At 37.4% G+C, this 14,611-nt stretch overlaps 1 protein-coding gene across 1 annotated transcript in view; it reads left to right on the top strand.

Annotated features, from left to right (window-relative positions):
* CNTN5 (contactin 5) overlaps nt 1–14,611 on the top strand; it is a 649,216-nt gene that overhangs the window by 583,055 nt on the left and 51,550 nt on the right. The window contains exons 17-18 of the mRNA XM_055548167.1: nt 4,105–4,175; nt 6,572–6,806. Of these exons, the coding sequence (XP_055404142.1) occupies nt 4,105–4,175; nt 6,572–6,806 (306 nt within the window). The remainder of the gene's footprint in view (nt 1–4,104; nt 4,176–6,571; nt 6,807–14,611) is intronic.

Here is a 14,611-nt window from a genome sequence, read left to right as displayed (position 1 = left end):
TATATAACACTATATTAAAAGTGAACAACATAATGATTTTATATATTTGTATATTACAATATGATTATCATAATAAATTTAGTTAATATTAATCACCTCACACAGTTATGTTTTCCCTTATGATGAGAACTTTTAAGATATGTTCTCAGCAATATTCAAATATATGATAACAGTATTGTTAACTGTAGTCACCATGTCTTCCCAGAACTTATTTGTCTTGTATCCGGAAGTTTGTACCTTTGTACCACATTTGCCCGTTTCCTCAACCCCTATCCTCACCTCTGGCGATCACCAATTCATTCCCTGTTCCTACCAGTGCCATTTTTTTTTAAGATTCCATGTGTAAGTGAGATCGTACAATGTTTGTCATCCCGTCTAGCTTATTTCACTTAATGCACTGCCCTCCATGTCCATCCATGTTGTCTCAAATGGTCAGGTTACTTTCTTTGTATGGCTGAATAGTATCTCATTGTATTATAATACACTATATATTTTTTATCCATTCATCGATCAATGGACATTTAGGTTATTTCCCTGTCTTTAAAGCCTCAAGTTTTCTGTTACCATTTCAGTTACTATTTTCTGTTACTATTTCCTATTATATCGAGCAAGCCTGTTGTAGAAAGAACAGTTCATGCTTATACACTAACTTATACACTTATACATAACTTATAACTTACATACTTATACATAAACTATTAAAACACAATGCTCTATAATGCCTTTTTTGTATCATTTATTATACATTAAAGGGCTTCTCTTGTGGCTCATCTGGTAAAGAATCCACCTGCAATGTGGGAGACCTGGGTGCAAGATCCCCTGGAGAAGGGAAAGGCTACCCACTGCAGTATTCTGGCCTGGAGAATTCCATGGACTGTGTAGTCTATGGCATTGCAAAGAGTCGGACATGACTGAGTGGCTTTCACTTTCATTATACATTCAAATTGGATAAACTTACTTAACATGAAGCTGAATATGGGTTTCTCTGGTAGCTGAGATGGTAGAGAATCCAACTGCAATGTGGGAGACTTGGCTTTGATCCCTGGGTTGGGAAGATCCCCTGGAGAAGTGAATAGTTACCCACTCCAATATTCTTGCCTGGAGAATTCCATGGACAGAGGAGCCTGGCAGGCAAAGAGTCAGACACTACTGAGTGACTTTCATTTCACTACCTTAAAAGAAACTGATAGCAATAGGAAGACTTCAAAAACTAATTTTATATGATAAAATAAATTTTACAAAATCTAGGTCAATTATGAATAATTTGACAAGGACATTTCCCATACAAAAGCAAATTAAATGTTGCTTTCTTGGTTCCTCAAAGTGGAAATTTTCACCACACTTTTCATTAGTTTCTTTTTTTTTTTTTTAACTCAAAAAGTTAAAATCTTTGAAAACTCTCAATATGTTTTCTAAAAAACAAAAGCATTAATAGACTATGGGACAATACTACCAAAAGAAGAAAGTTTTGACATCAAACCATCACTTGTATTTTATCCTACTCATGTTTCTTTAATGAACTTCAAGAAATATTCACAAAAGAGTGTACAGCCTGCTTTCAAACCGTAAGCTAGAGGTTCCAAGCATTCTCTTTTTAGATGATGTCTGAGGGCTAAATAAAACAGAAAAGGACTTTCAGTGCCAAGTCTTTCCACAAAATCCATGCTTGTGGGGAGAGTATCTTCAAAGAAAAACATTCGAGATCCTAAATTTAGGGTATAAATAAGTAATTCCAATATAATAGATGAAGTAGGTGGCTCTGGTAGCTATTAGTTGAATATTATTTAGCTATTAATTGTCAGAGATGAATGTGAAACATTTGTATGTGGATAACTTTTTATTTTTTATAAACAAATAGCACTAAGAGAAGCCATAGTGGCACAATATCAACAAATTAACTTGTTCACGCAGTTTATTTGACTGTGAATTGATGGTCACAGTATTCAGAACTCTGACACTATCCACTGATGTATATTTGAAATTGTGTATCCCTGCCCTTTTACACATACAGTTAAACCAGTTTTTTTCTTGTGTGCCTTATCCATACCATACACCAGAAAAAAAAGAATTTTGAATTAGTACTGTATAACAGTGATTTGGAGACCTGGTATCAAGGCACACTGCCATGTCATAAGTTGTTACATGCAACAATAACTTTTGACTATTAGTAAAAAACTCAAGCCATCTGCCTGTTCTTCATATAAATCAGGATGTATTTACTGCTATTGCTCCAATGCCATCATTTTTCTTAGTTGAATCACTTGTAATTTCCTGACTGAGAGGCAAAGGGGTATCTAGTTCCATATAATTCTGAGGGAGTACATGAGTGTGAACTCCACATGTGAATAATTTTTGACATGTATGTAGCTGTAAAAGAAGAAAGAAAGATTGGTCACTGCTTCTGTATATATCCTTCTACATGAACAAGGCAAGAACTGACATTCATGGAGAACATGGCCTAGGAAATGAAATTGGGCCCCTGGTGACTAAAGGTCATTTTATCCAACAGACGCAATAATAGTGCTCCTTCCCACCTGCATGGACCAGGGAGAACTGTTTTTTCCTTTCTACTATCACTACTACTACTGCTGCTAAGTCGCTTCAGTCGTGTCCGACTCTGCGTGGCCCCACACACGGCAGCCCACCAGGCTCCCCCGTCCCTGGGTTTCTCCAGGCAAGAGTACTGGAGTGGGGTGCCATTGCCTTCTCCTAGTAGATGTAGTATGTAAATTCTACATCAGTTTTTCTAGTATACAAAATGTTGTGTGAATATCTGCCAGTAATTAAAACCCTTTCATCCAAGTAGGTAATTTATGAAAGTTAATGTATTGTTTATTAGTATATCAAGATCATTTAAAAACTATATGTTGAGATATAAAGGTAACACTGAAGTGTAACGTTGCTAATGCAGTCTCATAGCCTGGAAAAGGCTTTCTTTTAATAATTTTCTTCATTTAACAGTTATTCCTTTGATAATATTCCCTTTCAACTACAAACATATTTTGTGGTTTGGTGCAGTGAAGGGGAAATTTATTTCTTTGACACATTTATTATTTTAATAATTACACATTTGTAAAAGTTTTGCCAAGTATCTATATATTTTTCATTTTTCAGAGAGATTCAGTCTTATAGCCTTTTTTTTTTTGTAATATGTAATCATTTAAATAGGTTCTCACTCCAGGGAACTATTGCTAAGATTTCTTTGTAAGAACCTGTTATATCCCACAGGTGCTCTACTCACCACTCTGTAATGGGAAAAGAATCTTAAAAAGACTGAATATATGTTTATGTATAACAGATTCACTTTGCAATATACCTGAAACTGACAGAATATTGTAAATAAGCTATGTGTGCTTAGTTGCTCAGTCCTGTCCAACTCCTTGCGACCCCATAGACTGTAGTCTGCCAGGTTCCTCTGCCATGGAATTCTCCAGGCAAGAATACTGGAGTGGGTTGCCATGCCCTCCTCCAGGGGATCTTCCCAACCCAGGGTTTGAACCTAGGTCTCCACTCTCATAAAAATATTAAAGAAGAAAAGGAACTGTATTTACCTGTCAAAATAAACTATAATTGGCATTTTCCATGAAAAAAAAAAAAAGAAGAAGAATAAATACTAGTTTTTAGCCGGGGGAAGAAATTCTTTACACTGGAGCTTCCTGGGAGTTCTAGAAAAGTCTTAAGGCTAACGTCTACCTGTGGAGTTTCCAGGGGCTCTGCAAGCCCTGGATCACAGAAGATTCACATGATTAGAAAGGAAAAAAAATGTGTACCATGAAACTTATCATTAGTAGATGTCCTTGACTGTAGTGTTAATTATGATTTGGACCTTATAAACCAGAGAACATTTACAAGAGAATAATTAGTTTGGAGATGCAGTATATGGCCATGAAAAATATATGCCAAACTCTCCCACAGAGATTTGAAAGCAGGGTATCCATCACAAACATTTTGTTTTAATATTGAATAAGACCAACCTGACTTCAAACAAATTTTGATCTGTTTATTTGGAAATGTTACCCAACCAGGTAGAATTATGATGCATTCTTATTGTAGGGACACTTAAAGTGTGCATTTTCCTCACTCATGGCCCATTTTTAACCACAGTTCCAAAGACAGCACCTACCAATGTAAGTGGAAGAAGTGGAAGAAGGCACGAGTTGGTCATCGCCTGGGAGGTAAGAAAGCCCACTCAGATGTCAGGACGTGTTGATTCCTTAAATAGAAAGCTATACATAGGGTATGAGTACCTGGTACAGAGTAACTGTGTAATTTTTGTTTGAGATTACAAATGAGATTACAAAACACTTTCAGCATCAATTACTTACATGAATATTTCCAATGTGACCCTTTCATACAAAGTCTAAAGTCCCATCCTGTCATATGACCTTTCTTAGAATAAAGTTTGAATAATTAAAATATGTCCTCTCAAATTAGTTTAGATGCTTGTTTGGCTTAGTTTAATGTTTGATTACTTCACAGTTGACATTTTGTGGGCTAAAACCACTGAGGTTTTTCTGGAGTCGAGCCTGAGATATCTCATTTATCCCATACAATAATCCCACTAGTGGTGATTTCTCTGTTTTCTAAATGATGAAACTGATACACAGTTTGAGTAATTTCCTGAGAAACAGTAGAATTGGGATTTTTATAACAAAATCCTTGTTCTTTTGTATCCATCATCATCTGACCTCCAAAATTCCTTCTGTCAGAGGAAAGGAGTAGGGGTGAAAGCCTGTGAGAGGTACATTTATTTTACATAAAGCCACTTTCCTCCTCTGATGTTAACTTACTCTATTATCAAATATAGCTTTGTAGATCACAGATCAATGCCTTAGAAAGTGGAGATGGAAGTGCCTATTGGAGAAAACTGAACTAATCCCTGACCATCTCAAAGAACAATGAAAGAATGTACAAAAATAGACAGAAAAACTTCTTTCCCCTTAGTACATCTTCCAAGAGCACATCCTCTGACCTGTTTCTCTGTTCATTCTCTTCTTCTTCAATTAAATTTTATGTCTTGCTTTTGATTTCTGCAGAGGTATTAACTTCCCAATTCCTGACCTTCACTGAGATCATATCTCTCTGACAGGGAATTGCCTTCCCTGTCAGTTTTGTGTCTTACTCAGCTTGGGCTACTGTAACAAAAATGCCATAGACTGGGTGGCTTATAAACAACAGAAATTTATTTCTCACAGTTTTGGATGCTGGAAGTCCAGTTCTAGAAGGCACAGGTGGGTTAAGGTCTAGTGAAGGCCTACTTCCTGGTGCTTATAGCACCATCTTCTCACTGTGTCCTCATCTGGCAGAGGGTCAGAAGAGCTCTCTAGAGTCTCTATTATTAGGGCACTAATCTGACTCATGAGTATTCCATCCTCATAACTAAATCACCTACCCCAAATCCATCTCCTAATGCAATCACATGGGGGGTTAGGAATTATCACATAAGCTGGTGGGGTGAGGGTGGGGGAGAGGATATAAACATTTAGTATATAATACTTTGAAATGATAGATTTTGTCTCTTTTCCTCCATTCAACACATAGTTTTTCCTCAAATCAAAAATTTTTTATAAAGTAACAAATATTTGTGTGTGTTAAGTTGCTTGAGTCGTGTCCAACTCTGACTGTAGGCTCCTCTGTCCATGGGGTTCTCCAGGAAAGAATACTAAAGTGGGTAACCATGCCTCCTCTGGGGGATCTTTCTGACTCAGGGATCAAACTTTCAGCTCTTGAGACTCCTGCATTGCCGGCAGATTCTTTACTGCTGAGCCACTGTCTATTGGATATCTATTTGTCAAACATTGTCCTAGGCAATGGTTGGTAACTGCTCCATTGACTAACTAGTTAATCACAATTGCACAATGCAATTCATGCCTATTTAACAAATTTAAATGTGGGAATTCTCTTGCAGTCCAGTGGTTAGGGCTCCAGTCTTCCACTAAAGAGGACATGGATTGGGGAGCTATGATCTGGTTTATGAGGCCATGTGACCAAAAAAATAAAAATTAAAGAATTTAAATATAAATCATATAGTACAAGCTTCTCGAGCATATACTGTATTCTAATTATTTTAATATTTCATATGTTAGTAAAGCACAAAAGTAATTAAGAAAAATACTAAAAAAAGAAAAACGAAAGGTCTTACATTAATTTCTCCTAAATTTTCTGACCAAAGACCTCTGCAGAGCATTACCAGTGACAAGATTTTCCCAACCACCAGACCATATGACAATTTTCACCAACATGTTAAATTCTAGTGTGGACTTCAAGGACCTTTGCTTCATGTACATGACTAATTGGAGTAAAGTTGTCTCACTTCAGGAGTTTTCAATACTCTTGATAATTTTCTTAATTATCAACTGATACCATTTAATTTTTTAACTTTTACCTTTAAAGCCTTTTAAATTTGCAACAACTGCCAAGTGATTATGCTACATTGGCTTTCAATGTACTAGAAAGTTTGGAGAATCTCTTTTATTCTAGTTATCTATAATTTTAAAAAGTTAAAGACTGAAATAAATAGTTTTTTTGACCAGTTATTTTGCTGATAATTAATTGTATTTTTCTTCTCTAGCCAGTATCTGAAGAGTTTCAGAATGGGGAAGGCTTTGGCTATATTGTGGCTTTCAGGCCCAATGGAACACGTGGCTGGAAGGAAAAAATGGTGACATCCTCTGATGCTTCAAAATTCATCTATCGAGATGAAAGTGTCCCTCCTCTTACCCCCTTTGAAGTGAAGGTTGGCGTTTATAACAATAAAGGGGATGGACCCTTCAGTCAAATTGTTGTCATATGTTCAGCTGAAGGAGGTCAGTTTTATCATCCTTATTTTCATTTAACATTTTAATATTTATTTTGGTAACTGAATGTGACATTATTGTATTATTAGAAAATACAGATATGCCAGAAGAGAAAATAAAAAACCCATAAAACAAAACTTACCCATAAATTCACTAAACTTTTTAGATGTATTTTTCCAAATAAGTTTTATTGAAAAAAATTGATAATTCCATATATTAATACTTTTCTTTATGTTCTTCATGCCCCACTGATATATGGCAAATATCTTTCCATGATAATAACAATATTAGTCATACCTGTTATGTAGTCTATCCTGTGAATGTATGGACATTTAACTATTCTTCTTTGGTTTGAAATTTAGATAATTTTCCATTTTAATCCACAAAAATTTAAATTTATATCAAATGAATTTAAATAAATACTCCAATAAATATTTGTTACTAACATCCACACAAAATATTGTATTGATAAGTATCAGACAGGATTTTTTGTTGCAAGCTTTTCACACATGGTATCATTAAATCCTCACAACAATCTTGACTAATAGGCATTATAATCTCCATTAAGGGAAATTGAAGCTCAGGAAAATTAAGAAACTTGCTGAAAAAGTTACATAGTTTGTAATTGAGAATTAAACCCATTGCTGCCAATCATTAAATCCTTGATTTGTCTATAGCAAGCTGCTATCATATGCATAACTTTGTTCAATCTCAGTATAAAACTAATAGGTAGTGAAACTGATAAACATCTTTTACTATTATGATTATGTAACTATTATTCACTTAATACCAGTGTATCATGATTAGTCAACAGAAAATAATAAAATTCTGTATCATTAAAACTACCATTTAATAGAAACAAAAAAAAAAAAACTGCCAGGTAGGCAGGACCTGGCAGTATACCCATTTCATAGGCTGTAAGACATTGTGTTTACTTGCAGGGCCAACTGAAATTCTGCCCTTGAATTGAAGAACGACTATGATGTTATTCATGGTTCTAGTCAATAGGTGGTAGTGCTAGAATGCCAACTCAGCTTTCTACACCAAAATCTCTGGTTCTTTCAAGGTTTAGTACAAAAGTGCATTTTCTGAGAGGAAGCTTGACAGAACTAACTCCCCAAAGTTAGCTATTCCACATAGTCTTTCTTCAATTCAAGCTCAGAATTTCAGTTGGTCCTGAAAGTAAATACAATACCTTACAGTCCCTAAACTTGACAGCCAGCTGAGCTAATGCTCCACCAGAGACAGCACAGATTTGTCCTTCCAAATAATTACTGCTTTTATAAACTGACCCTTTTATTTCCTTTGTGCCCACATGTGTGACTCGAATAGCTCAAGAGGATTATCAATCTTTTTGGTACTGGGCATTCATGGGGGTAGATAAATAACTTCTTTTGAATATTGAAATACAAAGGTAGTATTTGATTTATGAAAGATCTAGTTTTTCATTACCAGCTCCTTTGTATTTTGTGACATAGAGGAAAATTTTAAAGCAGAAGTAGAAAATTTACCCTCATATAAGAATGACCAAGGAAGTGAAGAGTCAAGTAATACCAAGTGTTCTGATGAGGACATTCATGCACTTGTTGTTGTTTAGTCACTAAGTTGTGTCCAACTCTTTGTGACCCCGTGGACTGTAGCCCACCAGGCTCCTCTGACCATGAGATTTTCCAGACAAGAATACTGGAGTGGGTTGTCATTTCCTTTTCCAGGGGATCTTCCTGACCCGGCAATCGAACCTGCTTCTCTTACACTGGCAGATGGATCCTTTATGTTTGAGCCACTTGGGAAGCCCATTCATGCACTTAGCATCTCAAATTTGTGATGTGTTTTCAGATAGTATATACAGTCTCCATATTACTTATATTAACTCTTACAATCAAATGTGAGGTAGGAATCTCAAGTTGCAATTTACTTGTAGGAAACTGAGGCTCAGAGGCTAAGTAACATGCTAAATTCAACCCAGTAAAGGACAATAGTTGTAACTTTTGTAACTCTAGTAACTTAGTAAGTTACTTAAGTAAGCTACTTAAGTGTAGTAAGTGATAGGACTGGGTGTGTATGACTCCAAAACTTACCCTTTTAGTCACTACCCTGTATCATCCCATCAGGAATGTTTTTAATAATAATATTTTGCTACTGTTTTATGTTACTGTGTGTATTATTTTGTATCATTTGTTATGCACATGGCCTAAAAGGTCACATGAGATGAATTGTAGTGGTTTGTTAACATGATTTGCATGGTAACACCAGTGCTGCCTTTAAAAACTCCAAATTTATACATTCCTTGTCAACATTTGCTTTGAAATTAAATTATAGTAGCCACCATGGGTTGTTTACCCTGTTTCCTTAAACTTGAAACGGTTTGCCTTTAGAGATTCCTCTTTCTAGCTAGATAGAAAATATGCACATTTTCAAAGATACTGAAGCTGTTGCTGTAACATATTTCATAGTAACACTTCATTTATTTTGGTTGACTGAAATGTGAAAGATATAAGGAAAATTAAATCAGGATAGAGTCTGCCTTTGTTCTGACAACAAAATTAAAACATATATTTAGCGTTTGCTCACTAATTAAATTTGCTAACTTGGAACTTCATGAGTAAATATTAATAGAGCTTTAGCACCATTGCATTGTGTCAACTAGGAAACGCAGGATAATGGAAGGAAGAGAGTATTTGCCTGCAGTGGGCAGAGCTTCAGATGGAAGCTCACACTAACTTGAAAGCCTTTGGCAGTTTTTTTTCACCTGTCTGAGCCTTGCCTTCTTCCACTTTAAAAGTAGAAATCTATATTATCACTGGGAGCCATTACAAATCTAAGGCTGAAATTCTGTTATTCTATTTTCTGAAAAATTCTTTTACATTTTAGTCATCCCAGAATAAGTAGTAATGATAGATCCATTTTTGTTCTAGAATAAAATCGGGGAAGGGACTTCCCTGCTGATCCAGTGGCTAAGGCTCCGAGTTCCCAATGCAGGGGTCTAGGGTTCAATCCCTCATCAGGCAGCTAGATCCCACATGTTGCAACCAAGACCCAGCGAAGTCTAATGGGTGATTTGGGGCTTCCCAGCCGGCACAGTGGTAAAGTATCTGCCTGCCAAAGCAGGAAGAGCAAGAGACATGGGTTTGATCCCTGGGTCTGTAAGATCCCCTGAAGTAGGAAATGGCAGCCCACTGCAGTTTTCTGGCCTGGAGAATCCCAGGGACAGAGGAGCCTGGCTGGCTATAGTCCATATGGTAACAAAGAGTCAGATACGATTGAGCACACACACACACACACAGAGAAATCAACATCCTTTTTAGTCACTTGGCAAACTATTGGAAAAGGAGTGGACGTTTTCAAGATTGGACAATTTTAAAAATAGTCGAGGGCTGTAATAAACTAGTAAAAGTAGAATATAGTACTCATGCCAGAGCAGATTCCTCTTGTCCATGCCTGTAGACGTTCACAGAGATTCACAGTGAGCCCTTGTCCTCATACTCTTGTCCAAAGCCCAAATATCTGATTGAGACTGCATTTCTCCATCAGACAAATTCTGTTTCTTTGTTCTTCCATTAACCTAGTCCACCTGTTTATCACCTCACAATCCCTCTTTATTCTTAAATAAAGTGAAGAACAAGAGCAGGGGGACTAGTTTTCTATCCCCTTTTATGCGCATAGTTTCTTCCCTTTGTTCATGACGCAGCTACTCAGCTGAGGTACCAGGAAGAAGGTATTGCCTTTTCAGAGCTGACACCAGGCCTTATCAAGCACAGCCACCAGATTTCATGTTGATGGAGGGAAGCATGGAATGCAAGGATTTCAAGGCACACCTGACAGTATTAGCTCTCAACCCAAGTCCCCTGGCACATCGACAGAGGATGGCATTCACATCCAGAACACACTTCCATAAGTGCTTGTGTGCATTTGCCATGTGCTTCGTCTTTTTCCTTTCCTCTCAAGAAACCTATAGGAATGTGAGTGAGGCATACATTCCTGAAGGCAAAACACTGTATGTGATCTGTTATAGAAGGAATCATCCTTTTATACACATAGATACTTAGTAAATCATTTAGGAAATGACTCTCACCACTCGAGGATTGACTATTGCCCTAAAGTACTGTCAGAAATTACTGGGCTTCCCTGGTGGCTCAGAAGGTAAACAGTCCACCTGCAATGCAGGAGATCTGGGTTTGACCCCTGGGTAGGGGGGATCCCCTGGAGAAGGGAGTGGCAACCCACTCCAGTGTTCTTGTCTGGAGAATTCCATGGACAGAGGAGCCTGGCGGGCTAAAGTCCATGGGGTCACAAAGAGTTGGATGCGACTGAGCAACCAACACTTTCACTGTCAGAAAACCTCCAGATGTTTGTTGTTGTTTTTTTCCTGTTAACACCCTTGAGACGCTGAACTCTTTCAAGGTTTACACAATGGAAGTAACCCTGAATGACTCTTTCAGTGACAGACAGAATCCGATATAAAGCCAGAGGAAATAGGTTTGCCTGCTAGGACTTCCATGCATTGTGGACATGTATCAATTATCTATATCCTTTGAACCAAGCAAAAGTTATGTGCATTCCAACCCTGATTTGATTTCAGGTCTCAGGGTATGGTATAATCCAGGGGTCCCCCACCTCCGGGATCTAATACCTGATGATTTGAGATGGAGCTGATGTAATAGTAATAAAAGAAATAAAGTGCACAATAGACGTAAGGAACTTGAATCATCCTGAAACCATCCCCGACCCTGTCTTTGAAAAAACTGTCTTCCATAAAATGGTTCCCTGCTGCCAAAAATGTAGGGGGCCACTCCATGCAATACTCTCATATTGGAAACAATCCTATTTTTCTTAAAGAATAGCAAAGTTCCAACATAACTGATTTGAAAGTGCATAGTACAAATGATAAAAAGCAATTTTTTTCCAACATGAGAAATCAAATCAGCCTTAATTTCTGCATTTCTAGAAATGCCTTTTAATTAAAGTTATATCTGTTTTCCACTTATTTCTTGTTACTATAGCTTTGGAAAGAAACTGAGAATTCAATACATCTGATAGAAAATTAGAGGGAACTTTAATATAGATTAATTGTAGGTTGAAAAGTTTATTTATACATAATGTGCATTAGCCTTTTCTAGTTTTTTTGGGGAGGTGTCTTTTTCCTTATATGGAAAAAATGTGTGGCTTTTACTTTTTATTAAAGTCAGAAGCTTCTTCTAGCTTGCAGAAAATGATATGCAATTATCCTCTTGCAAATTGAGCTACCACAGCTCAAATTAAAACCTGACTTTCATGGGGTGTTATTCTGCAGATCAGTTCTGAGCTGAAACTGAGCTCAGTGGGATTTATGTGAACTTGAAAATTAATAAATTGGCATATTAGTTGTAAAATACAAGGAATAATTTCCTGACTTAGCCAGATGATTCATTTGGATTAGTGCCTATAAAAGTTCAACTACAGCTGTCTTCACTCAATTTTTAAATAATGAAGCCATAGCCCTTCTCCCAAGGAGTTTATTAAACTGTCCTTTGATTAATGGTGTTGCCCACCCCTCCTGGGAAGTCAAATGTATAATCAATATTACAAGCCCATCCCCCCATGTTACTTGGAGAACTCAAGCTGCTAGGTCACTTACCACAAATGTATCATCTAAATTCATGAACATGGTAATGCTGTACTATATTTTTAATATAATTCAGGTCAGTTCATTCTCTCAGTTGTGTCCAAATCTGCTACCCCATAGACTGCAGCACACCAGGCTTTCCTGTCTATCACCAACTCCTGGAGCTTACTCAAACTCATGTCCATGAAGTCGGTGATGCATCTTTCCCAGTATCAGGGTCTTTTCCAATGAGTCAGCTCTTCACATCAGGTGGCTGAAATATTGGAGCTTCAGCTTCAGCATCAGTCCTTCTAATGAATATTCAAGACTGATTTCCTTTAGGATGGCGTGGTTGCATCTCCTTGCACTCCAAGGGACTCTCAAGAGTCTTCTCCAACACCACATTTCAAAAGCATCAATTCTTTGGCGCTCAGCTTTCTTTATAATCCAACTCTCACATTCATACATGACCACAGGAAAAACCATAGCTTTGACTAGATGGATCTTTAGTCAGCCTGTCCACTTTATATCCCAAGACTGGAGTGAAGGAGCCAGCCATGGTCTAATTAATATCATCATAAGTGAAAAAAAATCTTTAAAAATCTTTGAATTTTTAGACATAATGCCAATATAATCTCAGAAATAGGTCCCTAAATTTTCATCAAATTTTCCAAGTATAACAGACAGAAGTAAGAGTAGCAACAAACATCCTGGCATTTACAGATCAGGAGAGTTTCAGAGATGCCTGAATATAAGATCTATGAGGACCAGTGTAGCTGTGATGCAAAATTATTTAAAAAAAAATCCAGGAAATAGGAATAAAAGGAGTTGAAAGTAAGTCTGTAGCAGGCTTAAATAGGAGATGATGGGGGTTCAGGTGGGATTCCCAGATGACCCAGTGGTAAAGAATCTGCCTGCCAATTCAGGAAACATGGGAGACCTTGGTTTGATCCCTGGGCCAGGAAGATCTCCTAGAGGAGATCTTGGTGTGGCTGCCCATCCAATATTCTGGCCTGGAGACTCTCATAGACAGGGGTGCCAGGTAGGCTATAGTCCACAGGGTTGCGAACAGTCCAACATGCCCAAAGCAACCGAGCACAAGCACAGGGGCTCAGGTTCTGGCAAGATGGAGAGAGGCCACGTGGGGATTCCAATATCAGTATTCTTGAGATGAGTTAAGTGTGGAGGGAAAAGAGAAGAAAATACGTGAGGAAAAAGCACCCAGAGTGTAAGCAGAGATGTGTGCAGAGAAGCAAAACATTGTGATGGCCAGAGCCCGGCTGACTGCCTTGCTCAATTCCTCGCTCTACCTTCCAGCAGCTGTGCAACTTTGGGCAAGTTGCTCAACCTCCTGCTCCTGGATTTCCTCATCTGAAAAGTGGTGGTCCTGATAATAGGTGTGTTGGGAGGATTACTTGATACATATAAAGAATTTTAAATAAGGCTTGGCATATATCAAATCTTCAATCAGTGGCAGTTATTATTATTACCTTTGGTTATTCCCCCCTCCTCATCTATTTTGTTTGTTATTTTTTGTTTGTTTTAGTCTTATTCCATCCATTCATCTGTCAGTTGCTTGGAAACAGCTGTGCAGCAAGAGAGTGAACTATATATTCTCCCTGTAAAAATCTCTTCTGCCCCCCAAAATTACCCTAAGAGATAGAGAAAAAGCCAGTTGCCTCCCTGGTCCAACGGAAAAACAGCAAGACAGAGCTCTTGAGATCTGAGTTCCACTTGGAACTCTTTCAGATCTAGAACCAGAGTTTAGAAAAATCAGCCAGGTTCCATGCCACTTTTTTCATTTGCAAAATGAGAGCATGAATTTAAAACATAGATTCATAACTCAAAACCTAAAGAGATCATGTAAGCAATATAAACAAGTGAAGTAGTCCCAGAAGTTAGACCATTGGGATTGGTGGAGAATCTGGCAAACTAAAAAGAATATGCCCTAACTCATGGGACCAGTTGATAGCTCTCATCTACCAATACCCAAGGAGTCAAACTTGGTATCACCCATTTTGCCCAAAATAAGCCACAAATTCTTATTTTAAATGAACTGTTGGAATTAATCAATTTAATACATTACTTGGGCAAACAAAATATGGCTGAAGACCCTTTGGTCATCCATATGTGAGGATCCAAGGGACTTTCTAAAATTCTTCCTGGTTGTGATTTTCCATCATTCAAATATGATGGGATGCCCAAACAGGACATCTAGTTTCAATCCAAAGCA

This window comes from Bubalus kerabau, chromosome 15, assembly GCF_029407905.1.
Source record: "Bubalus kerabau isolate K-KA32 ecotype Philippines breed swamp buffalo chromosome 15, PCC_UOA_SB_1v2, whole genome shotgun sequence".
Taxonomy (NCBI): domain Eukaryota; kingdom Metazoa; phylum Chordata; class Mammalia; order Artiodactyla; family Bovidae; genus Bubalus; species Bubalus kerabau.
Note: the sequence above shows the minus strand (reverse complement) of the source record. Positions and strands in the feature narration are given on the sequence as shown.